This window comes from Lepus europaeus, chromosome 17 (assembly GCF_033115175.1).
Source record: "Lepus europaeus isolate LE1 chromosome 17, mLepTim1.pri, whole genome shotgun sequence".
NCBI lineage: Eukaryota > Metazoa > Chordata > Mammalia > Lagomorpha > Leporidae > Lepus > Lepus europaeus.
Window position 1 is genome coordinate 76,947,018 of NC_084843.1, and position 27,334 is coordinate 76,974,351.

The 27,334-nt window shown below is 55.4% G+C and overlaps 1 protein-coding gene across 1 annotated transcript; it reads left to right on the forward strand.

Annotated features, from left to right (window-relative positions):
* Window positions 1-848: 848 nt before the first annotated feature.
* Window positions 849-26,652, forward strand: LOC133775826 (anthrax toxin receptor-like). The gene is made up of 15 exons (XM_062214311.1): window positions 849-1,058; window positions 13,039-13,107; window positions 14,528-14,599; window positions 15,696-15,780; window positions 15,877-15,910; window positions 16,981-17,057; window positions 17,139-17,207; window positions 17,520-17,600; window positions 17,732-17,792; window positions 20,883-20,978; window positions 24,335-24,407; window positions 24,971-25,049; window positions 26,024-26,196; window positions 26,301-26,416; window positions 26,537-26,652. Exons 2-15 carry the CDS (start codon window positions 13,088-13,090, stop codon window positions 26,650-26,652), a joined length of 1,152 nt encoding a protein of 383 aa, XP_062070295.1. The 5' UTR covers window positions 849-1,058; window positions 13,039-13,087.
* Window positions 26,653-27,334: the final 682 nt, after the last annotated feature.

The following is a 27,334-nucleotide window of genomic DNA, read 5'->3' on the forward strand; positions in this document are numbered from 1 at the left end:
GTACGTTTTAAAAATTAAGGAAGGACCTGCGGCGCCGGCACACCAGGTTCTAGTCCCGGTCCGGGTACTGGATTCTGTCCTGGTCGCTCCTCTTCCTGTCCAGCTCTCTGCTGTGGCCCGGGAGTGCACTGGAGGATGGCCCAGGTCCTTGGGCCCTGCACCCACATGGGAGACCAGGAGAAGCACCTGGCTCCTGGCTTCGGATCAGCGCGGTGCGCTGGCCACAGCGCACCAGCTGCAGTGGCTACTGTCCACTCTGCCTGTCCAAAAAAAAAAAAAAAATTAAGGAAGGGAGGCAGAGCGAGATGGGGAGGGGTGGGACGGAGAGACCTACCTGCTGGTTCACTCCCAAAATGGCCTCACGGGCTAGGCTGGGCCAGGCGGCAGCCGGGAGCTCCATCAGGTCTGGGATGAGGGCGTCAGGAGTGGAGCGCTGGGGCCACCTTGGGCTGTTCTCCCAGGTGCATTCCTCAGGGAGGGGCCCGGGAGTGCAGTATCCAGGACTCCAAGTGCTGCTACATCCTCACAGGTGGCCGCACCAGGAAAGTTCTTAATTTAATGCAGCTGAACAGTGACAGGTGCTGAGGCAGCTTCCCTCCCAGCAGGGGCGGTGGGGACTGGACACCTGCAGGTCCTGGGCGGGGTGGGGGTGGGGGTGGCCTCGCGCTCTGCTGGGCAGGCAGGCAGGGGCCAGCTCCGGAGAGCTGCCAGCGCCCGGGCTCCGCCCACCCGGAGTCTGGCGCCAAGCCCGCCTCCCCAGGGGTCGCAGGTCAGGAGGCCCCGCCCCCGAGCCCAGAGTAGTCCAGGCCTGAGGGACCTGGCTGTCTGGGAGCCTCCTTCACCCGGGTCAGAGGTGCGGGCCGAGAACGACCCCCATGGGGAGTGAGCTGCAGGCGCCCCCTGGCCCGGGGCTGGCGTCCGGGCGGATGCTGGGAGCCCGGCATGCACCCACCCTCACCGCTTCGGGGGCTCCGGCGGGACTGACAGGAGCCGCTGCGGGGCCGCGCAGGCCAGGAGTCCTTGACCCCATGGACCTTCTCCGCACATGGCCTTACCAGGTGGGGTCCGTTCGGGTGGTCAGGGCCGGGGATCCTCCAGGCTGATGTCCTCTGAGCCGCCTGAACTGCGACTTCCTCTTCCGGTTCAGGGGTGGGGAAGATGAGGGAGCTGGGGTCACCGGGACCCTCGAGTGCCCTTGTTAAAGGCTACACGCCCTGCGCCCCGCTGCTGCCTCAGAGACATGGACCGGCCTCTGATGCTGCAACAGAGCCTGCAGCGAGGAGCCCGCGCCTCCAGCGCTACGGGGAGAGCAGCGCTTCCTCTGCCCGGTGCCTGCCCGGCCTGCTGCTTTCCGCGGGGAGAGAGATGGCCCTGCTTTTCCTGCTGGCCCTGGTGCTCCCAGCATGGAGTCCCCAGTGTCACAGATCTCTGTAAAGCTGCAGGCGCCGCAGTGAGGCCGCCTGTGCTTGCCACTAGGGGTCAGGCCCGTGGGCTGAGGCAGGAGAGCCAGCAGGCAGTGCAGGGGCGGGCGTCCCTGTCCGCACCCCTTCCAGCCTCCTCTCCTCTGGGGCCGCACCCGGGGCCATGTGGATGGGAGCTTTCCCTTTCTCTGTCTCTCTGCCTTCAAATAAATAAACCAGAATTTAAAAATACTGTTGGAAGACTCATATAGATTAAGTAGAGGAAAGAATATGTGGGTGCCAGCATTGTGGCTTAGCAGGTAAAGTCATTGCCTGAAATGCCAGAATCCCATTTGGGTACCAGTTCAAGTCCCAGTTGCACCTCTACCTATCCAGCTTCCTGCTAATGGCTTGAGAGAGCAGTAGAGGATTGTCCAAGTGCTTGGGCCCCTACACCAATGTGGAAGACCCAAATGAAGCTCTAGCCTCCTGGCTACAGCCTGGCCCAGCACTGACTGCTGCAGCCATCTGGGGAATGAACCAGCAGGTAGAAGATTTTCTCTCTCTCTGTTTCTCTCTTTCTCTTTCTGTAACTCTGACTTTCAGGTGCATACATCTTAAAAAATATATATATTTGAAGTTGAAGAAGGATACTGTAGAATATTCCAGTCAGCCTTCCCCCTTGGAAAAAAAAAAAGCACACATAAACAACAAAAAATTAAGATGGCTTATGACAACACATTAGGGTATTAGGGTCACCATTTAGTGAGCAAATAATTGAATGTTGGGGGTCCCTGAAGGCTAAGAGGAGTGGAAAGGCATAGAACACCTATAAAGTGAAATAGTATCTGAAATCTCCCCCAATCCTGGGGAAGATGTGAACACCCAGGTCAAGGAGGTCCCTCATCGTGTCATACTAAAGGGAAATGGTCGAAAGTGTAGCATGAAGAGAGAAAACTAAAGTTTTAGGAGAAAAGAACCCAGACACCTTGAAGGGAAAACCAATCAGACTAATAGCAGATTTCTCAGCAGCAACCATATAGGCCAGGAGGAAATTGAATTCCAGAGTCTGAGTTCTGAATGGAAAAAACCTGGCCAACCAAGTATATGATCCCCAGCAAAGCTATGCTTCCGAAATGCAGGAGAAACACTGTCCAAGACAGCCGGGGTGAGGGAACTGCGTAGCCAGAAGCCAGAGGTCACTGCCATCTCAGGAAGGCGTGGAAGTAGAAAGCCCGCTGGACAAGCAAATAGAGAAACAGAAAAGAATCCACCCGTATCAGTCCAGTAAGCCACAGAGATTTTAGCATTAAGGCTGCTTCAGTAACAGCCTGAATGTAAAGAGACTAAATTCCAAGTTAAAAGATAGACTGGTAACCAAATTACAACAAAGACCCAAAGATAGGCTGCCTACAAGGAGCTCACCTCGCCACAAAAGACACAGCGACTGAGTGTGAACAATTTGAAAAAGGTACTCCATGAGAATGGAGACCAACAGTGTGCAGGAGTGGATACACTTACATAGACAGAAAATAAAAACAAAACAAAACCCCGAGACAAAAGCTGTAAAGTGATTCTAAAGACCCTCACCATATATGATCAAAGGATCGATTCAAAGGCAGAATGATTGAAATATACATGACTGAATGCTAAAGCACCCAACTGTAGAAAATAAACATAATTAGAAATCCCATTAAGCTGGGTGGTACTGATGCCATCTTACATGTTAAAGTGATCATATTAAGTGTACAGTTGATCATATAGTTAGGATTAAGTGTCAAAGGGATCACATAAATAAGACCAAGGGTCTAGTAATAACAATAGATAGAATAAAAAGAAGAGAATGTTCCAACATGGGAAGCAGTCCACACAGCAGACTCATAGAATGACAAATGCCCTAAATAGCACTCTGATCTCAGTATTAGCACTTAAGACATTCGAACATGGCTGAAAAGCCCATAAGAGCATTTCAGGCATGGAAAGCCAAGACATTGTGGCAAAAATGTCCTACATGAAGGAGCTCTGTGAGTGAGACCCAAGTGGAAAGAAAGGGCCATCAAAGAAGGATGTACTTTTCTCTGAAGGGAGGCGAGAACTTCCACTCTGCTTATGGCCCTGTCTGAATACTGATGGAGTTTGTGGACTCAAAAGGCTTCCATAGCCTTGGCAGCTCATGTTAAGAGCCTTGAGTGATCACTGACATCATAAATAAGAGTGTTAATTGTTTAATCAACAAAAGGAGTCACTGTGCACATAATAGCTACAAATAATAAAATACATATGCATAAATTTAATCTAAGGACTGAAAGGCCTTGACAATGGAAATTGTTAAATATTGACAAGACAGAAGAAGACACAGAAACATGGAAGACCTAATGTTTTTTTTTTTTTTTTTTTTTTTTGACAGGCAGAATGGACAGTAAGAGAGAGACAGAGAGAAAGGTCTTCCTTTTGCCGTTGGTTCACCCTCCAATGGCCGCTGCAGCTGGCGCGCTGCAGCCAGCACATCGCGCTGATCCGAAGCCAGGAGCCAGGTGCTTCTCCTGGTCTCCCATGCGGGTGCAGGGCCCAAGGACTTGTGCCATCCTCCAGTGCACTCCCGGGCCATAGCAGAGAGCTGGCTTGGAAGAGGGGCAACTGGGAGAGAATCTGGCTCCCCGACAGGGACTAGAACCCGGTGTGCCGGCGCTGCAGGCGGAGGATTAGCTTATTGAACTGCGGCGCCAGCTCTAATGTTTTTAAAATGTCTATACTTCCCTAAGAAATTCACAGAATCGATGGTTTCCCAACAACAAGTCAATGACATTTCTTCCCAAAACTAGAAAAAAATAATCCTGTTAGAACACAAAAGACCTTGAAGAGCTGAAACAATCTTGAATCAAAGGAAGAAATCTGATGGCATCCCATACCTGATTTCAAGAGATACTACAGAGCTCTAGTAAAAGATCTTTACCTTGGCACCAAAATTTTTTGAAATCCATGCAAAGAATAGGCATATCCCATGAACATTTTTACCTCATGTGCATGGATTTCAAACTTTTTTGCACCCAAAGAAACTTATCTTTGAATTCTGTTTCCCCTGTTTTTCCAGTCTCCTAGTGTGATATGGCTGTACTGGACGAAGGGAGAATTACATCCCAGGAGAGAAGGAGCAGGAGGGTGCAAGATTTCATCACCGCTACTCAGAAGGACACACATTGATAACTTACGAATTGCTTATTTCTAGAACATTCCATGTAATATTTTTAAGATTAATTGCAGTTGACCAGAAGTAACTGAAACAGAAACATGTAAGCCACAGATTAGGGGAGACCACTGTGTGGAAAATAGTGACCATCACCAATCTGGAGAGGTTTTTGGAAGAGAACAGAGGAAGGAAAATGAAGGAAGACCGCAGAGTGTAGAGCAGTTCCAGGGAGTTTCACCTGCTGATGGGGAGTGCATGGGCTGTCAGGACGCCTGCCTTAATTTCCCTGCAGTGCTCACCACTGGCTGGAAGAGGCCTGGCAGGAGTGCTGTATTGGTGGGGATGGGGTGGTAGAATGTAGGGCTGGGGCTACATTCCCAGAATAGCCCCCAAATATACAGCCCCTGTCTGTGGTGCAGGTCCACGGTACTCACGGTATAAAAGCCCCTAACTTCGCAGTTAAAGGTCAGAGTTTTCAGTTCTTCAAACACAATCTACTCAAATACTTTTCCAAGGAGTCCTGTGGAATAGAAGAGGGTATGAAAACCTTGTTGAAGATATGTGGGGAAGGGCTGGGCACACAAAGAGGAAATTGGAATCTTGACACAGGGAAAACCCCAGTGAAGTGGAAGAGGACAGAGGATCCTGGTGACTCCCACTGGCTAGTCAACATACGGACACTGAGCAGAGCTGTAGGTCACAAAGTCACCATGTCAACCTTTGCATCAGTCTCCACACCAGGGAGCTCTGCCCCTAGGGTGGGGGAAGGACTTGTTCAGCAAGCTGTCAGCAGCTCACCCCAGAGCCAGCTGCTCGCCCAAGTCCCCGCACTCTGAGCACATACCTGGTGCTGGTCGTAGGGCACATTGGCGACAGGGTAGGAGGGCCCAAGTCCCTGGGCACTGGTGGAGTTAGCTAAGAAAAAGACCAGCACTTTAGACTACCTGGGCCCTGAAATAGCAACCAAAGAGCACGTGGGATCATAGGGATGGCCAAGAAAATGGGGAGCCACAGTGCCCATGTGCCCAGCTCCTCACTCTTCTTCCTGCTGCTGCTGTTGCTGCTGCTCTGTCTGCCACAGTTCAGAGCTCAGAGCTTCCTGGACCTCGGCCCTCACTTGAGATTCTTACAGCCCCACAACCAGCACTCTGTAAATGTCCACTATGACTACGACCATGACCGAGACCAGGACTCTGTAAGTGTCAGTGATTACCAGGATGATGATCGGGACCGGGACCCTGAAAATGTCCACTATAACCAGGACAGTTACCACGGCCAGGACTCTGTAAGTGTCAGTGATTACCAGAATGATGATCGGGACCAGGACCCTCCAAGTTTCCATGATAACCACAATGGTTACCGTGACCGGGACCCTGAAAATGTCCACTATAACCAGGACAGTTACCATGGCCAGGACTCTGTAAGTGTCAGTGATTACCAGGATGATGATCGGGACCGGGACCCTGAAAATGTCCACTATAACCAGGACAGTTACCATGGCCAGGACTCTGTAAGTGTCAGTGATTACCAGGATGATGATCGGGACCGGGACCCTGAAAATGTCCACTATAACCAGGACAGTTACCATGGCCAGGACTCTGTAAGTGTCAGTGATTACCAGGATGATGATCGGGACCAGGACCCTCCAAGTTTCCATGATAACCACAATGGTTACCGTGACCGGAACCCTGAAAATGTCCACTATAACCAGGACAGTTACCATGGCCAGGACTCTGTAAGTGTCAGTGATTACCAGGATGTTGACCATGACCCAGACTCCGTAAGCATCTATGGTAACCAGGATGATGACCATGTCCAGGACTCTGTAAGCATCCATGATAACCAGGACAGTTACCATGGCCAGGACTCTGTAAGTGTCAGCAATTACCATGATGATGACCGTGTCCAGAACTCTGTAAACATCATCAATTATGAGGATGATGACCGTGACCAGGACTCCGTAAGCATCCATAGTAACCACAGTGATGACCATCACCGGGACTTTGTAAGTGTCAGTGATTACCAGGATGGTGGTAATGGCCAGGGTGCTATTATACATGGCTACAATTACCAGGATGTGCTAGCAAGGTCGGGAATTTCAGATGAAGGAGAGCATATCATGGAGTACTGCGAGGGCACCTTTGACCTGTACTTCATCTTTGACATGTGAGTGGCCCTGCCTGCCATGGCTCCAGAAGCCCCCTGAAGCTCACATCCCCCAGGTCACTACAGGCTGGACATGGCCTGGTGGAGGGGAGGAGGGATACCAGCTACTGTCAGGAGAGATGCGGAACCACCCTCTTGTCGAGAGAAAAACCGGGTCTTTGTGGCACTCTTGATTCCTGGAAGGAGGAAGAAAAATCCTCCCGAGGGGTTCTGAAAGGCACCCTGCCCAGCACCCATGGGGCTTGGATGTTGGGATCCCACTTCCCTTAAGAAGTGGCTGCCGGGAGCTGCCCTCTGGAGCTCACTGGGATTTTTCCTGCACACCCGGTGAGATAGTTGCACTTCCTCTGCTGGGTGTGAACAGTGTCACTGCTCACACAGCCCCTGGCGTGGTGCTTCCTGGTGCCTGCTGCTGTGTCCTAGGACCTGGGGACCGCGTGAGGATCCTTGCCCTTTCAGGAATGCTGTGGTGTCTCGGTGTGGCACTGGGGTGGCCAGGCAGGGCATGAGGCACCTTCTGGCTCTCAGAGAGGGTGAAGGGGCAGTCTCAGGCTTGGCGGGTGTGCCTCGCTGCCACCCTCACTGTTCTGTGGGCTGGGAGGAAGCTGTGACGGGGGTAGCACTGCCAGAACATTGCGGCTGCACTTCTGGGTCCCAGCTTCCTTCTACCCCACACCTGGTGCCCTCAGGCCCCTCCCGGGGTGTAGGGGAGAAAAGGTGCTTTTCCATCTGTGAGCTCCTGGGGTTGGGTGCCATGCCCTGAGGCTGTACTGGGGACCAGGCTCAGGCTTCCTGGGCTGTGGCTCCTTCTACTGTCCACGCTGGAGTCCCTTTGGGCGTCCTCTTTCTCCATGGATACAGAGGACTGGAGGATGTGGGCCCAGCCCAGCAGCTCTTAAACAAAGCCAGCGGTGCCCGCTGGAGGAGAAGCTCCTCCCCAGGTCTTGCTCTTTAGCACAGCCAGGGGCATGGTGGCTGCCAAGGGGCACCCGGGATGGAGGATGCATGGGCATTGTGGGCACTGACAGCCTTGCTGGACCAGCCCTTCCAGAGAGGGTCCTCTCAGCTGCCACCTGGTAAACCCTCCCATTGTCACTGTGCTAGGACTCCTGAGTGAGACCCAGGGGGTCCCAGCCCAGCCCTGGTGTGGATGGGAAGGATTCAGGGCTCAGGTGAGTGATGGCAAAAATGCTAATTGAGCACACGAGATGTGCCAAGCCCTGCTCCAGGGAGCTACCCCCAGCATTAGAGCCAGGTAGGCAGCGCAGGGGTATCCAGCTGATGCACAAGGGTCAGTGCCTGGTGAGCTCTGAGCTCTGCTGTCCCAGAAGCCCTGTGATCTGCTCGCAGTCAGTGCAGACAAAGGAAAGATGGGGTACAAGGCATCTTGTCTTTCAGTTCTTGAAGCAAGGCATAGGGATCTTGATCCCACTCCACTGAAAGCTCTGCTCTTAAAAACTGATCTGGGCCCAGAACTCCTGGCACCCATTAGGCAGACAGTGCAGGGCTGCAAATCTCCACAACGCGTTGGCTAGGGCATCTGTGGTGCTGGCCATTGTTTCTGCTGGTGATCCTTAGTCTTCCTCACTGAGGGCATGGGCAAGGTTCATTGTCCACAATACCGATGGGGACTTGCCACTGTGGCTCCATCGTCTGTGTATCCCACCCCTTCTTCAGATGGGCGTGGCTGTTGATTTCTGGAGGAAAATTGTCCCCAGAATTGCTCAGGAGACATCAGTGAGTCACTATCCCACCCAAGCCTCGCCATCCATCTGATGCTTGTTCGCCTTCAGTTCTGGCACAATCCATGTTGCTTTGATGGGGGCTCTCCTCACGCTGAGGTCTAACGCCTCTGAGTGCCTCAATGCAGCTCCCACCCCCATGTGTCAAGTCAGTGCAAGGCAATTTTGCTGCAAGAAAGCTTTGAAATACATGCATACTTGTTTGAGAATATGCCCTTCCTGGGAACACTTGGACGACTCTGGCCTCTTCATCTGTTTATCGCTGTCTATCTATGACAGTACCACAGAGTTTTGGCCACTGTAGCTTTGTAATATATTTTGAAAACAGGAAATGTGAGTCTTCCAACTATGTCTCTTTTATTTAAGATTATTTGGGCGAGGGGGTGTCGTATTTGGGCCCCTTGAGATTTCACATGGCTTTTAAGATGGAGTTTTTTATTTCTACCCCAAAAATGCCCCTTCAATTTTTAAATAGTCTAAAATTGAAGCTGTGTATGGTTTTGGCTAGTACTGTCATTTTAACAAGATTGAGTCTTCTGGTCCTTAAGTATGTGATGTGTTTTAATTTGTGTACCTTTACACACTTCTAGCAGTGTTGTATAGTTTTTAGTACATGTTTTTTTGTCTCTTGGGTTAAATTTGTTCCTAAGTATTTTTTCAGTTGATGCCATTATAAATAAAATAGGTTTTTAAATTTCATTTTCTCAGTGTTCCTTGTTAATACAAAGAAATTACAATAATTTTTAAAAAGATTTATTTATTTATTTGAAAGTCAGAGTTAGAGAGAAGGAGAGGCAGAGAAGGAGAGGCAGAGAGAGAGAGAGGTCTTCCATCCACTGGTTCACTTCCCAGTTGGCCGCAACAGCCGGAGCTATGCCAATCTGAAGCCAGGAGCCAGAAGCTTCTTCCGGGTCTTCCACGCAGGTGCAGGGGCCCAAGGACTTGGGCCATCTTCTACTGCTTTCCCAAGCCACAGCAGAGAGCTGGATCAGAAGTGAAGCAGCTGGGACTCGAACTGGTGCCCATATGGGATGCCGGCACCACGGGCGGCAGCTTTAGCTGCTGTGCCACGAGCACTGACCACTATTCATAAGATTATAATGTTTCATTTAAATGTTTGCTTGCAGCTATAAATATCTTGCTGAGCAGGGCTTTTACTGGCCCTCAGCTGTTTGAGGTGCTTTTTTTTTTTTTTCCCACTTGATTCCATGGCGATAGGAAAAGACCCTGGTCTGCGTGCGTCGGCAGCCTCCCATTGTTTCTATATAGCTTCCCCGACTTCACTAACTTCCTTGTCCTCATTTTCACTCAAATCCACGAGCACAGCCGCAATGGCTGTTCTAAGCCTGGGCCAGTATGCCTCTGAGGGGGCTTCTGTCCAGTTCTTTAGTTCCACTGAATGCACTGTGTTTTCTGATCCTTTGGACTTATTGTGATTTTCACCGTTAAGAATGTTCACTGTTACTTATTGTCATACAGGAAATCAGAGGCCCACCCCTCCCACGGTGGGCACACGTGTGCTGAGGGAGGAAGTGTATGACTGGCTCTGTTCCCCGCTTTCTCCCTCCTCGGACCCTCACCTTGGCCCCTGAGTGCTGGCTTTCTTCTGTGTCCGGAATCCAGAGCTTCCTTGAAAAGCATCTCAAACTGGTAGCACGCCAGAGTTGGAGTCCATCAAAGATCTTTGTCCCCCATAAACCTCCCCTCGCACTCCAGGAAAGGACATGAGCAGAGCGCTGAGAAGGGAAGGGATCCTGGGGAAAAGGGGCACCATGTAACACCGCAGCAGGGGGCCGGCCAGGGCAAAGTCCAGGATGGGAAGGGGTTTTCAATCTGGAGGTTTGCTCCTTAGCAATTCACAGGACCCCAGTGCCACCCGGAAGTGCCAGGCACAATGGGGAGTCATGTTATGGGCAGCTGGATCCATGTTTGGAAGCAGGCTAGTTGGAAAAATTGTGACAAGCCTATTCACCATCAAGCCTCAGCTTTCTCACCTGTAGAATGGGAATAAAGGTGATGATATATGGAGACAGAGGGGCAGAGTTTACCTTGGATACCTAGGTGTCACCACATACAAGCACGATGTGTTTATGGGCACAGGAATTGCTGGAAGGGACAAGGAGGATGACAGGGCAGGTGCCTGGGACTCAGGCCACACAGGAAAGCCATGAAGCAACTATTATCCAGGCAAGGAGCCAGGAAGAGGGAGCAGCCTCCGTTTTACCCAGCACCATCTGTAGGATGGAACAGAACAGCTAACCTGAGCTTCCAGGCCCGACTCCTTCAGCCCCTCCCTCTCTCCAGGGGTGAGGAAGACAAAGCAGAAGTCATTGCCCAGCCCCCAGTCAGCTTTCCAGAGCCAATCTGAAGCCTGTGAGTTGGTGGTCTCCTCCTGCAGTCAGGGCTGTGGCCTGCAGCCATGGTAGGGGTTCCAGAACTTTCCTCTTCGATTTGCTCAGCAAGATGGCATTGCTCTGGCTAGGAGCTGGAGTAGTAGCTGCAGCGTGCTTTGCCTCTCTCTCTCTCTCTCTCTCTCTCTCTCTCTCTCTCTCTAAGACTTTTATTTATTTATTTGAAAGGTAGGAGTTACAGTCTGACAGAGGGAGAGACAGAGAGAACGGTCTTCCATCCGCTGGTTCACTCCCTAAATGGCAGCAACAGCCGGACCTGCACCCATCCAAAGCCAAGAGCCAGGAGCTTCTTCTGGGTCTCCCACATGGATGCAGGGGCCCAAGCACTTGGGCCATCTTCTACTGCTTTCCCAGGCCACAGCAGAGAGCTGGATCAGAAGTGGAGCAGCCAGGTCTCAAAGCAGTGCCCATAAGGGAATCCAGCACTGCCTACTACAGCACAGTGCGGGCCCCTCCTCTCTCTCTTGCGGCTTTGCAGTCTCTGCTGCTCAGGGCTCCTGTCACTTCTTTACTGAAGTTGTCCCTCAGTTGATCTGGAATGATCGGAGCAATTCTGTTCATGTGTGTTTCATAGATTTGGCTCATATTTGCTTGTAATTGTTTTCTCTTCCTTGCAAATTGACCCTCCCAACAGTACCTAACGTCCTTCTGTGTCTTGTATCCCTTTCTCTGTGGGATTTCCATCTTGTCTCGTGTTAGTGCCATCCCCCCAGGCCCCTTTCTGCATTGATTGCACACAGCATCTTTTCCCATCCTTTTGCATTAAACCTAGTTGTGCCTTTAGATCTAAAATGAGTGTCTTGTACACAGCATTTAGTCAGATCCTAGGTTTCTTTCCCCTTTAGTTTTAAATCCAGTCTGCCGTTCTGTGTGTGTGTGTATTAGACCGTTTGATCCATTTACAATTAAATGGTCATTTTATGAAAGGACTGGCTTTTCCCATTTTGCTGTTTTTTCCTGTGTGTGCTTTTTTCTACCACTCCATGTCTATTCTTTTGTGTTTGGTTGATTTTTTTTGTGATGATGCATTTTGATTCCCCTAGCATTTCCTTCTGGGTGTATTCTATTATAGATATTTTCTTTCTGACTCTGTGGGGATCATGTGTATCATCCTAACGTTACGCCCATCCACTTGAATCACTACCAACTTAATTTCAACTTACACACAAAACCTCTACCAATGGACAACACTGAGTGTCACATAGGTCATCAGTGTCACACATCTTTACATGTTCTATGCCCAGTGACACACATTTATAATTTTTAAAGATTTATACATTTATTTGAGAGACAGAGAACTTCCATCCACTGGTTCACTCCCCAAATGACCACAGTGTCTGGGACTGGGCCAGGCTGAGACCAGGAGCCAGGCTCTCCATCTGGGTCTCCCAGAGAGGTGGCAGGTACCGTAATCATGCTTTCTGGGTGCATTGGCAGAGTTTGGTTGGAAACAGAGAACCTGGGTCTCGAAATTTGCACTGTGCTCTGGGATCCGGCATTTCTGTTGGCGGAGACTTTCCGGGTCAGCGGGGCCAGCTGGGCAGGCTGGTGCCAAGGCTGGCAGCGGAGGCAGCCGGGGCCCCTTTCTGCCACACTGAGACCCAGGCTCCAGGGGCTGTCTCCACCTGGCTCTGCAGGGCTGTGGAATGGGGGCAGGGAGTGGAGTTGGGGTGTCGTGAGGAAGGGGTGTGGGTCAGGCGCACAGAAGGATCCCCCAGTTAAGGGACGTGTCTGATGCCCAGGACTGCCAGAGTCGCCCAGGGATCACGGAGAGCTGGGCAGGGGTGAGCCCGAGGGCACGGGGAGGCCAGAAGAGCCAAGGTCGGATTCCCTTGGGGCCTTTGCAGACTGTACGCCCTCCCCCATGTCACGTGTACACAGCCCCTCCCTGCAGGGTCAGCCCCGCTGGGTAGACCCCACGCTCCGTGTCCTCAGAGGCCCAGACATTTGGCTCTGCTGGGTCCCCCTCTGCCCAAAGCTCACCCTGCTGCAGATCCCCTTTGGGGATGACCCCTGGGGTCAGCTGTGCTGTGCTGGTTAAAGGGCTGATGCCTGGCTGGGCAAGGCAGGGACTCTGCCCCGGACAGACACACCACACACCCCTTCCCCATGCAAGTCTCCTTTGCTTTCAGGTCCAACACCCTGGACGAATGGTATGGCGTGTACTCGGCTTGGGAAGACATGATGGAGAAGTACCTGAAGTAGGTCCCTTACAGGGGTGGCTGGACTGCATGGAGCGCCCCTCCGGCCAGGAGAGGTTGCTGCATTTAGATGTGCTGGTGTGGGAGTTTCTGGGTAGGGGAAGCCCAGAGCCCAGGGTGACTGAGGCAGGAAAGGAGGGTGGAGCACTGGCTCCTGGGGGTCTCCCCCCTGGAAGCAAAACCAGTTACGGGGGTGCTCTGCAACATCAAGGTAAGGGGTCTCTGTGAGGGGCAGGTCAGGAGCTCAGGGACTGCACACCGGGGAAAGCGAGCTGAGGGCCATTGCCAGAGAGGGGTCGGGGAAAGCAAGGGCTCCCGGAGAAGGGGGTGGGACTGGTGGTGTGGGTCTGTGTGTGCTCACATGTTCTCTGTGTGGTGTGTGTGTAGCACATGTGTATGACGTGTGTATTGTGTATGTGTGTACTATGTGTGTGTGGTATGTGATGTGTGTGTTGGGTATGTGTATGTGTGGTATGTGGAATGAGTGTGTATGGTGTGAAGGGTGTGTGTGTGTGTGGTATGTGATGTGTGTGTGGGGTGTGTCTATGTGTCTATGTGTGGTATGTGGAATGAGTGTGTATGGTGTGTGTGTGTATGCGTGTGTGGTATGTAGTAGGTGTGTGTGTGTATATGTGTGTGTGTGGTCTATAGTAGGGGTGTGTGTGTGTAGAAGTGTGTGTGTGGTATGTAGTAAGTGTGTGTGTATATACATGTGTGTGTGGTCTGTAGTAGGTGTGTGTGTGGTATGTAGTAGGTGTGTGTGTGTATATGTGTGTGTGGTCTATAGTAGGGGTGTGTGTGTGTAGAAGTGTGTGTGTGGTATGTAGTAAGTGTGTGTGTATATACATGTGTGTGTGGTGGTCTGTAGTAGGTGTGTGTGTGTATGTGTGTGTGTGGTCTATAGTAGGTGTGTGTGTGGTATGTAGTTGTGTGTGTGTATACATGTGTGTGTGGTCTGTAGTAGGTGTGTGTGTATGTGTGTGTGTGGTCTGTAGTAGGTGTGTGTGTATGTGTGTGTGTGGTATGTAGTAGGTGTGTGTGTATATACGTGTGTGTGTGGTCTGTAGAAGGCTTGTGTGCTGTGGGTGTCTTGGGGGCATCGCTGACACGGGGCCAGGGGAGGATGCACTCGGGGCACTCTGTCCTCCATGGGCCCCATCTCGTAGGCCTCAGAATCCGCCAGTATTTCACCCAAAGTCCAGGTGTGGCCGGGCACCGCGGAGCAGACCCGCCGGGGACGTAGGAAGCCCCAGCCTCTGCGCAGGGGAGAGGGAGGCAGCTCTGGCTGTGCACAGCCTTCCAGCCTCCAGAGACCCGGGCCCAGGACGCAGGGGGCACTGAGGAAGACGAGGCAGGGAGGAGGATGAGGAAGGCGTGGGCGCCAGGGGGCGGCACCCCTCAGCTCGTTGCTTCCCCCCAGCCCTGCCCTGCGCATGTCCTACATCACCTACTCCACAACATCCCGTGTCAGGATGCCGCTCACCGGGAACAGGTGAGTGCCGCTTCGCACTCCCAGGCAGGCCTGGGGTCCCCAAGGCATGGGTGGGGTCCCCATGCACGCAGAAGGTGGCCTGGACGGGGACCCCTCTAATTTTCACTCCCAAACTGAGGCCCACGTCCTGGTCCTTGTCCCCTAGGATACCCTGGGGCCTGCAGCCGCAGCCGCCCCCCCCCCCCCCCCCCGCCCTCAGCACCCGCAGCTCCCACAGCTCCCAGGGGAGGAGGGGGAGGCTCCGGGGCCTGTGTACAGGTATCAGCCCTGCTGTGGTCTCTGCCCACGGCGCAAAGCCCCCTCAGGCCCCAGTTGGCTTGGCTGTGCCCGCTCAGCTGTCACCTTGGATGAACCTGATCCTAGGGACCCCTGGCCTGTCCCATTCCTGCCAGTCCAGCCCTGCCCGCCCCGCCCCCTGCCTACTTTCTCAGCCCCAGCCAGGCCGCCCGCCCCCGGCAGAGCAGTGCTGGGCTCCTTGGTGCTCAGCTTTTGGACCAGGCTCCCGACGTGGGTCTCCCTGTTTCAGCACAGGGGGCCCAGAAACCTGGCTCCCTCACACAGACATTTGTGACTTCCTTTACCCGGCAATGCGGGGGTGGAACGGAGGCAGAGTCGGAGTTCTGTGGCCGTGGGGTGGGGGCAGTCGGGGGTGTGGCAGGAAGCCCTCAGCTGTGCCTGACCTGTGGTGGCAGAGAGCCCCCAGGACGGAGCCCCTAAGCTAGGGTCAGCATGAGGGTGAGGGACGGAGGCCTTGTGAGAGCGGCTGCCTCAGCTGCACGTTCATGGCCAGGGTTAGGGTCAGCATGGGGTGAGAGTTTGGAATGCCTTTTATGCGGGGGTCCATGGTGCACAGTGGCAGCTCCATTGGGCGCCAGAACCATCCCCAAGGGCAGTCCAGGCAGGGCCTTTGGTGAGTTCCCAAGCCTGGAGTGTCCTGCTAATGATATATTGAGATGGGCCAGGGCCGGCCGCAGACAGCCAGCAATTGTGTCAGGTGGAGCTCCTGGGCCAGCTCCCTCTCCCATCCGGCCAGGGAACTGGGATCTTGTCGCCTTCAATCCTCCTCACCCCTTCCCCCCATTCTGCTTATTTTCAGGGGAACCTTTGCTCGAGTTATGAGTGAAATGAAAGATAACTCACTTTCGGGTATGGAGTCAAACTTGCAGGAGGGACTGAAACAGGTACAGAGGATCAGTGTGCTAGAAACTTCAGGGACAGGTCTGAGTGCTCCTGGGGCCTCTCACTGTCCCCCTCCACGTGTCCTCACTTCCTGGCAGGCTATCGAGCAGATGGAACGAGCCAATTCCGCTGGTGAGCTTCCTTGCCACTTCATCCAGGTCAGGTGCTGGGGACAGAGCAGGACCGGGGCCTCCTGGTCTGGGTGCACATCCCACCTGGGAGACTTTCTTGTCTCTGGCATGTGGAGCCAATCACTCATCTCCCCTGAGCCTCAGGCTCCACACTGTGCAGGGACCACAGTAGCCATGAATCCCAGGCTGGCCCTGGGGGTGGGGGGGGGTGGGGGGGAAACACTAGGACCCAGTATGGGCACCCATGGGTCTGAATCAGCGTGAGGCGCCTGCCCTGGCCTGGGGTCCACTGGGAGGAAAGCAGAACAGCCCTGGGGGCCTTGAGCAGCCTGAGGACCCCGTGTGGAAAACACAGCCCAGCCCCCTGGTGCCCATGCCTTCCTCCTCCTCCTCCCTGCCTCGTCTTCCTCAGTGCCCCCTGCATCCTGGGCCCGGGTCTCTGGAGGCTGGAAGGCTGTGCACAGCCAGAGCTGCCTCCCTGTCCCCTGTGGGTCCCCGCTGGTGCCAAGAAGGAGAAGGGACTGGGGCAGGGGACAGAATGGACAGATGGAGCCCAGGAGTCCACTGCCCAAGCGCCTCTGACCAGGGTCCTGAACCGCTGGGCCCAGGGATGCCCGCAGGAGCCCCCAGGCTGCACCTCGAGCAGGAGCTGGGCCTGCCCTGGGCCTTGGGAGGGTCTGGCTGCTCCACACTGTCTCCATGACCTGCTGGTGCTTGTCCGGGAGTGGGGGGAGCTGCCCTTGGGACCCAGCTCCTACAGCTGTGAGTGGGGGTGCACAGTGGGGTTCAGGTCACCTGGGGGGAAGGGCCTGCTGTGCCTCAGGGAGCCCCTCTGCAGAAGGGGCTGGGCCAGGTCCCTTCTCACACTGGGGCTCTGCGTGGGAGGTGGGGTCCTGGGTCCCTTCTCATGCTGGGGCTCTGCGTGGGGGGTGGGGTCTCAGCGGCTCGGCCGGAAGGACGAGGTGTGGGAGCCCCTACCCAGGCTGTGTGTCGGGTGCTATGACCCTGGCAGCCTTGGGCAGTCCTGGGGCTGGCACTGGGCCCAGCAGCCTGCTCCTTGTTTCTCTGCAGCAAAGGTTTTAAGTGTGATCATCGCGCTGGTCAGTGGACCGATCCCAAAAGCTTCATTTGAGGAGGCTAAGGTGCAGGTGAGCGCAGTCCCCATAACCTGCACTTGGCTCCTTCTATTGTCTTTCGGTAATTTCTCCTCCTGGCCTTCTTTCTCCTAGGCTGCAAAGGCTCGGAGCCTGGGGGCATACATTTACGTGGTGGGTGTGATGACCTATGAGAAATACCAGGTACCTCGGGACACGAAACCGAAACTGGTGACATCTGGAGCCCCATTGGGGCTCCCAAGGCCACTGACCCGCCCCAGGTGGTATGGGCCAGGTTTGCCACTGAACATGTGATTGGCACAGGATTGGTTCAGACCTCCCAGTGGGAAGGTGAAGGGAGAGGGCTTCCTGCTGCCGCCAGCCAGGGTCTGACCCTGAGATCTGACATTCCACTGTCCCCACGCAGGAGGGTTGACACTGTGTCCTGGGCCTGAGGCCCTGGTGCCTCCTTAAGTCCCTGGCTGGGGGGCTCAAGCCACCTGCTGTTTCTCTTAGCTGGAGGCCATTGCTGACAGCCCAGACCACGTAGAGGTGGTGGAAGGTCCATCCAAGAGCCTGCATGCACACGTGGACTGGGTGAGTGGGGCTGGGGTGGAGGGGGAGGGCCTTCTCTGGTGGACTAGGTGATTGGGGCTGGGGTGGGGGAGGGAGCTTCTTGAAACTGCACCCATGGTTCCTACTCTTCCCCCCCCCCCCCCCCATTGCAGTTTTGTACAAGGGCCTGTCTGGAGTTAAGAGAAGTGGATCCTGATCCCGTGTGTGCTGGAGGTAAGAGCTGGGGGCACCGCTAGGGAGGGTGGGGGTGCAGGTGTGTGTGTGGGGAGAGGCCCTATGTGGTGATGTGCGTGGCATTTGTCTGTGCCTGTGTGTAGTGTGTGCCTGTCTATTGTGTGTATGTACTTTTGTCTGTGAGATATGAGGTGTGTCTGAGTTTGGGGCACATGGTGTCTGTGTGTGAGTCATGTGTAGTGCATGTGTGTTGAGCACCACGTATGGGGTGTGTGTGTGCCATGTGCATCTGTGCCTGTGTTTTCAGGCAGCATCAGATGTCTGTGGGATGTACAGGCAGTGTGGGTCTGTGTGTGATACATGTGGTGCTTGTGGTGTGTACTGTGTGTGTGCTGCCCTAGTGTGCAGCAGGTGTGCTGATGGGTACAGATGCTTATGAATATGTATGCTGTATGTTACGGGAGCGTGTGGTGTGTCTTTTAAGTGTGTTTGTGGTGGATGTGGAGTATGTGTGTGTGCTGTGTGTCTGGGCACTACGGCGTGTGATGTTTGGGTGTTATTTGTATGTATGTATGTGTAAACATGTGAGTCACATGTATGGATGGGGTTGGGTGGTGAGTGTGCATGCATCAGGCACCATGCGAGTCTGGAGTTTGTGTATCTGATGGACTGGAGTGTGGTGTATATGTGGGGGGGTGTGTGCATGGGTCAGGTGCCTGTGGAACAAGCATTGGGTGAACTTGTAATAGGATACAAGTCTAGGGAGAGGGTACCTGTGCGGCTACAGCTATGTTCCTCTAATCTCATATCAGAAAGTGTATAAAGCAATTAAAAAATGTGTCCCATAGTTTTAAAACTCTCAAAGGAACACTACCTATGGATGGACAACATAGAAAGAGGCCAGCACAGACAAGTCCCTTACTCCAAATGCTTTGGGATTAGAAGTATTTGAGATTGGCATTCTTTGGATTTTGCATATTCATATAGATTTGCATATATATGAGATAACATAATATAATGCTGTGTGTACCTATGGATTTGCATATACATAATGAGATATCATGTAAGCCAAGGCTAAGATATTTCATTTATGTTTCATCTATCCCTTGTTCCAAGATCCTGAAGGTGACTGTAGAGAATTCTTACTGCGCCTCTGATTTGGCTGTAACCTGCTGTATGGAACCAGGTGTGGAATTTTCCACCCCTGGTGTTATTTTGACACTCAGAAGGTGACAAATTTTGGAGCATTTCAGATGTTGTATAGTTGCATTCCAAAATACAACTTTTATGTCAAGAGTAACCAGGGCTCATCCCAGACTCACAAGGCTGCGCCAGGACAGGAGGTGTGGGGGGAGTTTGCCAGAGAACAAAGTGGGGAAGAGACCCAGGCCATGGGCTCAGTGGATGGAGACAGAGAATGGGACACCAGCACTCACACCTGTGTGCTAGTGACACACAGAGGTAGCTCAGAGGCACCCACAGAGACAGCCGGGGACGCCTCCCCCAGTGGTTAAGGGCCAGCGCCTGTCCCTGAGGGCTGGAAGCTGACAAGGAGGCCCCTCTGCCTCCAGCCTGGGCCCCTGCCCCAGGGCGCTGTGGTCAGGCAGGTGCGGCCGTTGCCCTGAGGAGCTCTGTGCAGGCTGGGGGCACATGGCTGCCACTTGCCCACTGCCGTCCACGGGGAGAAAGGAGCCACGGGCGTCCTCCCGCACTGGGGACAGCACTCAGCCCAGCCGGCTGCATCCAGGCCCGGGCACTGGGTTCTGGCCTGCGGGTTCCCAGGTGTGAGGCTCCATGGCACTGGGCTGTGGGGACAGACAGGGCTGTGCCCCCGATGGGAGCCAAGTGCCCAGTGTGTGGGGCTGCCGCCCTGCCTCCTGTCCACAGGGGACCCTCGGGGCGCTGCTGTGAGACTGACCAGGGGTGTGTGCAGTGAGAGGCTCGGTGCATGGAGGCTGCTGGGTGCCGACCCCTGGAGCTGCCCCTGGTCTTCCCACCGCCCTTCCCTGGCCCTGGGCTCCCCTGCACGCCCCCGGGTGGGACACAGGTTGGGTAGGGGTGAGCGCAGTACCAGGGTGGGGAGAGGCCGCCTCCCCGGGGTGTCCTGCTGCTGCTGCTGCTGCTGTTCCTGCCCCTGCACTGCTCGGATTCTGCCCCTGGGCACACACAGGCCTTGGTGTCTGGGCGGCAGGGAGGATGGGAATTGGGGCTCCTTCCTGGGGAACTGAGCCCAGGTGACAGGACCCCCACCTGCCTGTTCCCCCACGGCTTCTGCCTGTCAGGCTGTGCTGTCACAGGCCTGACTGTGAAACTGGGGGCCTTGTCCAAAGCTGCCACTCAGGGGGTCCCAGCCATGAGAGGGCAAGGCCAAGGCAGGAGCCTGACTCCCAGCCATCACCAGGAGCCGATTCCTTGGGCTTCCATTGAGCCTGGGCAACAACTGTGGGTCAGGGGTGCCCCTAGGTCCTGAGACACGAGCATCTCTGGCGTCCCTGGAAATGGAAATGGACCAGGCCTGGGCAAGAAGGCAGCAGTGGAGGGGAAGTAGCTGGGTGTGACCGGAAGCCCCGGGCCATCCTGTCCAGCCCTGTGCCCTGCCTCTCTCTCAGGGGTTGGCTCAGGGGCAGGCAGATGGCACAGAGGGGAAGGGCTTGCTGAGCCCCAGGCTGGGTGGGCGTGGTTCTTGAGGGTCAGGAAGAGGCAGGGGAGGAGGATGGGGCTGTGGTCTGAGCACCTGCAGCTCAGACCGGATCCTCCCCCTGTGAGGCATTCTGGGAGCAGGTGCAAGGTGCCTCACCACCTCACCTCCCTAACCTGCCTGCCCCCATCCTGCCCTTGCTCCTGGGGGTTTCCAACCAAGAACCTCTGAAAGGCCTCTGCCAAGGGGCCACCCAGGGACAGTTTATGGGCTTTTTTTTTTTCAGGCGAGCTGGGTTATCTCCACATGTACAACCCACCAGCATGGATTGAAAATGACCACGAACCTGGCCTGGAGAGCCCTCAGTGGGTGGACAAGACACAGCAGTGGGGGGAGGAGCCCTGGGATCCTGTTGGGGTTGACAGGAACCTTGAGATGTGAGACGCTGCCTGCAACGTTCCTCGCTCACACATTTGACCTTGCCCTTACAGATGACATTGTCAACTTCATTGGTTACGGCTTTCATAACGCCAAGACCGAGGACAACATAATCTGTAGGTTCAAGTTCAGTGACCGTGATGTGGTTGGTAAGTAGCCTGCCTGTGCCTCCGAGTCATCCTGGTCCCAGTATCAGCCAAGCTTCCCACTTGGGTGGGGCTTCCCAGTGGTTACTGACAGGATGGGCACTGGAGGATGGACCTGGATGCCCATCTGGTTTCTATCCCTTAATCTGCAAAGCTGAGAACCATAGTTTCAGCAGCACCCTGCTGACCAAGGGCCTCTGGGGGTAGGGCCCTGTCTGCCTAGCCAGGGTGGTGGTGGTGCAAGCCCTGTCCACAGAGCTGCACCTGAACTTTAGAGTCCAGAACGTGAGCCCCTGAGACTGCCAAGAGGACATGGCAACAGCCCCAGAGCTCTGAGCCTGGCCAGGTACACAGGGGTCTGGACCGACCTTGGACTGACAAGGCTGCCCACAGCCAGGCGTGGGCACTGGGATCCTGGCTCAGACACACCCTGGCTGTGTGACCAAGCACCTGTCCCCCTGGCAACACCTGTTCTCTTTACAGAGCCAGTATGGCAGCTACACTGCCCGAGTTAGGAGTCTCTGCAGCCCAGGTGGTGCAGAGGAGGGTGTAGTAACTCGGGTCGGAGCCTAGGTCTGGCGGCACTCAGCACCGGCAGCTCTGGAAGTCAATGGTTTTCTCTCCATGATGGGCCTGCCCCAGGAACCCCAGGGGAGCCCAGGCTGCAGCACCGGGACCTCCACCACGGCCACCTGCTTGTCTTCTGGGGCTTGGCCTGAGGTGGCCACACTCAGCTCCTCATGGCTGCAGCTGAGATGATAGAGCAGGCCGGATGACTTGTGCTGCTTTTGCTGACATTTTTCACTGTAGAACAGTGGGTATTAGGAATGGGAGAGGAGTACTAAGAAGATCAATTGTAAAACGTGTTTCTATATATTTTATGCTTTTTTTTTTCTGCAGCCCTGGGTTTTTGTACTTAAAAGATTTTTGACTGTATTAATTTTTTTTTATTTTACTTCAAAGTCAGAGTTACACAGAGAAAGAAGGAGAGGCAGAGAGAGAGAGAGAGAGAGAGGTCTTCCATCCACTGGTTCATTCCCCAGATGGCCGCAACGGCCGGAGCTGCGCCGATCCGAAGCCGGGAGCCAGGAGCTTCTTCCAGGTCTCCCATGCGGGTGCAGGGGCCCAAGGATTTGGGCCATCTTCTGCTGCTATCCCAGGCCATAGCAGAGAGCTGGATCGGAAGAGGAGCAGCCGGGACTAGAACTGGCGCCCATATGGGATGCCGGCGCTTCAGGCCAGGGCGTTAACCCACTACGCCACAGTGCTGGCCCCTTGACTGTATTAGTTTTAAACTGATAGTCTTTTTTTTTTTTTTTTTTTTTTCTGATAACCTTTCTGTTCAGTCTGGCGGTGCTGGGCTCCCTGCCCATCCTGCATTCAGCCACTGCCCCTGTGTGCCAGGTGCACCTGCCTTTCCATCCAGGAGCACCTCGCTGCTGTCACTCACGCCTCAGTGGGGCAGCTTTTCACAGTTCATCCCAACTACAGCACCCCCAGGGCAAAGCGTCTCAGCTGTCTGTGCTGATTGTCAAGGTCAGCCCCAACATGGGGTTAAAGCGCTTCCTGGGCTCCTGGGTGACGTGACCTTGTGCCCAGGGCCAGCAAAGTGGTGCAGGTAGAAATATGGTGTTTCAGACAAGCAACCTTGACTCCAGAGGAAAAACAAAGACTAAGAGAAGATACTTGGAGGTATAAACTTGTTGCTATAGTTGCATCACTTTCTACTTCTGTATTCATGTTTTTAAAATACTTTAAATGTATCCCATATAAGTTGTTATGATAAAAATTATGCAGCGGAAGACAGTGAACTTGAAAACAGACCAAGACTGCCAACATGAGCCCTAGTCAAACAGTGGAGGGAGCCTGGGCATCATGATGTGATGTGCCCGGAACGGGATGAAGGAAAGAAGCTCGGGTGAGAAGCTCACGTTCTGGACTCTAAAGTTCAGGTGCAGCTCTGTGTCACACAGGTGGGTCTACTTGGCTCACTTCAGCTCCTAGGAGATGCCCTGCCAATGAATAGGAAGTAAGAGGAACAAAATCAGAGGCCACGGAAAGAAACGGATTTCCTGCGAGATTTCTGATGTGTGTTTCCAAGGCCAAGTGTCCAGGCGGTCACAGGCAGACTCCTGTCTTGCAAAATTCAGGGAATGTTTCTCAACAGACAGGAAACCCATTTGTTAAAACAACAGCAACAACAACCTTCAAGCTGACCGCCCAGTGTTAGGGACAGGGCTCTGGAAGTGCCCTCCGGGTGGCCCCAGCAAGAGAATGCAGTGTCCTCCCAGCCCTGGGGCAGTGGCCAGGGTGGGGCCTTCCCTGCTGGCTCTTCCTTGGGGCTCAGCAGGTGCAGAGTTGCAGCTTAGGTGTCTGGGCCATGCCAGCTCCACTGGGGAGCCTGGGGGAGTGTGAGAGGTGCAGGAAGACAGGGCAGGGGCCCTCCTCCCGCAGGCACAGGGGCTGACCTGCAGGACCCTCCGTGGCCTGTACCACAACCTGCAGCGGGGAGCCCTGGCCTCAGGATGCCAGAGCCAGACAGGCGTGCAGCTGGCTCTCGGCTCCTCAGCACAGCGCAGGGGTACAAGGGAGTGGGCTCAGGACTGAGGAGACTCCGCCCACAAGTCAAGGATCTCCTGAGACCCCCCAGCTCCCACAGAGGAAGGAACAGAACCAGAACAGAAGTACGGAAAGCCCTTTTCCTCCCCCGGCTGCCCCAGCTCCTCAGTGGCACAGTTCCCCCCACTCCCTCTGCTCAGAATCCTGGATGTCAGCCTTGAACTTCATCCCCACACCTAGCTCCTGTGCGGGTCCTGCTGCCTCTTGTCCAACCTCTGGCCAGCACCTGTGCCACCTCAGCAGACGAATGAACTTGGAGTCCAACCTGGTGCCAGGAGGCCCCGCCCACCTCTCCCGGCTCCCTTCCTTCCCTCCCCAGCAAGCCCTGCTATGACTGCCCCGGGGCCTTGGCACAGGCCGCTGCACACTCCAGAGCGCTCCCCCGGGGTGCCCCATGTGGTGTCACTGCACCCTCCCTCCTCAGAGAGGACGCATTGCAGTGGCTGTGATCAGCAGTACACAAAGGCGTCAGGAAGTGAGTGATGACCCTGTCCCCTGTCACCCTCAGTCCCTGACAGGTGACTCCGTCCACAGCAGGGCCTCCTCCTGTCAGTCTTGTTAAAGGGCAAGCACTACCCAGCCCAGGGGCCCCCACAGCGCCCAGCAGGTGCCTGTGAGCAGAGGCAGGCGGAGAGGAGAAGGGGTCATGGGCCAAGTGTGACTCTGCCTGCTCAGGGCAGCACAGGGTGACCAAGTGATGGGACACGTGCACTGACATTCTTCTCCTATCTTTTTTTTAGAGGAAAAAGCGGTGCGTTTAGTAGGCAGGTTTAAGATACAGTGCCCTCTGCCCAAGAAAGCGAAACCTAATCAGTAAGTGTCCTGGCTGGGGCCCGTGGGCAGGAGAGAAGGTGCTCAGTGTGTGCCTGTCCCGGGTGCATAGTGTGGGATGCACCTGTCTGTGGGCGGGCCTAGGACGCCCTCCACCCCCCAGCCCTTGTGAGTGGCCCAAGGTGTTCAGGTTCCCGCAGTGGCCCAGGCTGGGGTAAGGACAGACTGCAGGAGGTGAGGGATCCCATGAATGGGCTCTTCCTCCAGCAACTCTTTGCAGCCAAGATAAGGCCCCCTGTAGATACAGCAGAGTCAAGAGCAGGACACCAGGCAGCCCTCTCTGTCCCCTCAATCCAGGGCCATGATGGTGTCAGGTGCCATGAAATCCTCAGGGCCTGACCTGGATGCCCTTGGCCATGGCTGCAGAGCTGAGATCCTGGGGGCCAAGCACTCGTGACCTGGCCCATTCGCTTTCCGCAGCCCTAACTGCCCCCTCTGCAGGGTCCTGAGCATGGGGAGGGGGGCGCCAGGGGCTGGGGCCCACCGAGGGCAGGTCCTGGGTCTCCCCGCCCCGCAGCTCACCTCCTGCCCTCACTGTGCCCTAGGAAGATCATTGTGGAAGTCAGCCTGAACAAAGGGAGGAACTTCTTAGCCAACGATGTCAGCATGACGGTCGTGCACTGCGTGAGTACCCAGAGGAGTAGCAGTCCCCGTGGGAGGTCCAGAGCCTGGTCTCCCCGTGGGGAGACCAGAGGGGCAGCAGGTCCCTGGGCTGACCCAGGAAGTAGCTCCTACACACAGGCACCTTGGGAGAGTTCCGTGCTGGCTTCCAGGAGGGTGGGTGGCGGGAGTTGCGGGGTGGGGAGGTAGTCTGTTAAGAGCAGGGTCCAGGATTTCGGGGGAAGCCAGCAGCCCTGAGGGTGTCCTAGACACAGAGCACTGGGACGGTTCCACCAGCTGCAGTCAGGACGTGTATGCCTCTGACTCAGTGCCCTGCCGGTGACCCGGCCCCTAACCCACTAATGACCCAGGCGCTGTGGCTGTGCAGAATCTGCTGTCATGTTGCAGCGGCCTGCAGCCTCCTCCCCGCCTTCCACCAGCCTCTGTCCGCAAGCTCAGACTCCTCTCTGCAGCCTTGCCTGTGCCCCTCAGCTCCAGCTCCAGGTCCCTAGGTGGGAAGAACGAGCAGGAGGGCGGCAGGGCCCCTGCCCCATGGCCCACGTGACCTGGCCTGGGCTCGCCCCTTCTCTCCCTGCACACTGCCACGCACCCACAGGGAGAGCGGCTCCTATCCCTCAGCAAAACTAGAAACAGGCTCAGAGGGGTGCTTAGGCCAGGAAGTGCGGAGAGAAGGCCTTGGGATGTAGCCCCAGGTCTGCTGTCCCGCACTTGGGCCCACGCCTCTTGGGAGCCCAAAACTCAGCTGTGTGTGCTCCTGGGGTTGGGGGACCGCACCAATCCCAGGAGAAGAGTGACAGCCAGGTGCTCCCACCCTGGGGACATGCCGTGCCCTCACGAATCCAGGAAGACCTGGGAGAAAGGGGAGTGGGTGGTGGGGATGCCTATGGGGGGCTTCCAAGGAGAGCACAGCCTTGCCTGGGCCTCAGCCACAGCGGCCGTGAGTGCCTGCTGGCTGCATGGTGAGCTCTTTCCTGCAGCCTGTTCGGAGAACGACCACCGTGCGTACGACCATCAGAACCACGACTACTACGAAACCGCCTCCGCCCCCAACGCCCCCACCGACTACGAAACCAACCACCATACCTACTACAAAGCTGACCACCACGACGACTCCTCCCACCACGACAACGACCCCTCCCCCACCGCCTCCGCCTCCACCTCCACCTCCCCCTCCTCCTCCCCCTCCTCCTCCTCCTCCCCCACAGACTACAGCACCCCCAAAGACGAAACCCCCCAAGACCCCTTATCCACCAGGCAGCACCATAATCACCGTGCCTCACCCCAGCCTAGCTTTGGTGATCACCACATTCGCCCTGGCCTTGGCGCTGATCTCAGTGCTGCTGTGGTGGCTCTGGTGGCTGTGCTGCAGGGTGAGTGCCCCCTCCTGCCCAGCTGGGGGCCCAGGTCACACCCACTACAGGGACCTGCACCTGGCCCGGCCCCTGAGCCTGCCTCTGGCCAGTGTCCCAGCCACTCTGCGGTCTTCTCAGGAGCTGTTGCAGTCACAGATATTGTCTTCCCACTGTGGCTGCACCTGACCCTGAGCCTGGCCTCACTCTGGCCTCCTGCCCAGGCTGGTCCCAAGAACTTGGCCTGGGACACCTGAACTCTGGACCAAGGTCTACCCTGGTCCATGTAGAGGGGCCATCCCAGTCCCTGAGACCAGGGCTGGCTCAGCAGCCAGGGGGTGACCTCTGTGGGTGTCCTGGGAAGTCCTGAGGGCCCCAGATGGAGGGGGAGGCAGGCCATGGAGGATGAGGAGCCCCCGGGGGAGGGGAGGCCTGACGCTCCAGGAGGTGGAGCCTGCTAGGCACAGCGCCACAGGCACGGGGTGCCAGATGGATACCCCCAAGGCCATACCCTGTGCTGCTGCCCCAGACAAGGCTCCCACGCAGCCCCATGCCACCCCCATTTTTGTCTCTAACATTCTAGAAAGTCAGGAAGCCACCGCCGCCGCCACCCCCAAAAAAGGTCAGTGTGGATTTGGTTTTCATTTGTTCCCTGCCTGGAGAGGACGGGGACCCTCACCCACAGCATCCTGAGGCCTGGGCCCAATATCTCCCTCCCAAGGGGCAGGGGGTGGCCCCAGGGTCTGAGGATGCACAGTGATGTCCCCTGAAGACCCCTCCAGGCTCCCAGCACGCCCAGACAGGGCACAGAAGGAGCAGGGAGGCAGGAGCAGGACAGGGGGAGCTGCAGTGTGGGCTGGCAAAGGCTTGAGCCAGTGTCTGGGACCGCACAGCCTGCAGGCCAGGCCTCAGACAGCAAGGGCAGCCCCAGGAGAGCCA

Bases quoted from the DNA above. Each gene is read 5' to 3' on its own strand.
- LOC133775826 (XM_062214311.1), top strand. From the start codon at position 13,088: ATGATGGAGAAGTACCTGAA. The intron at 14,600-15,695 runs GTGAGTGCCGCT...GCTTATTTTCAG, and splicing joins ATGCCGCTCACCGGGAACAG to GGGAACCTTTGCTCGAGTTA. The intron at 15,781-15,876 runs GTACAGAGGATC...ACTTCCTGGCAG, and splicing joins TGCAGGAGGGACTGAAACAG to GCTATCGAGCAGATGGAACG.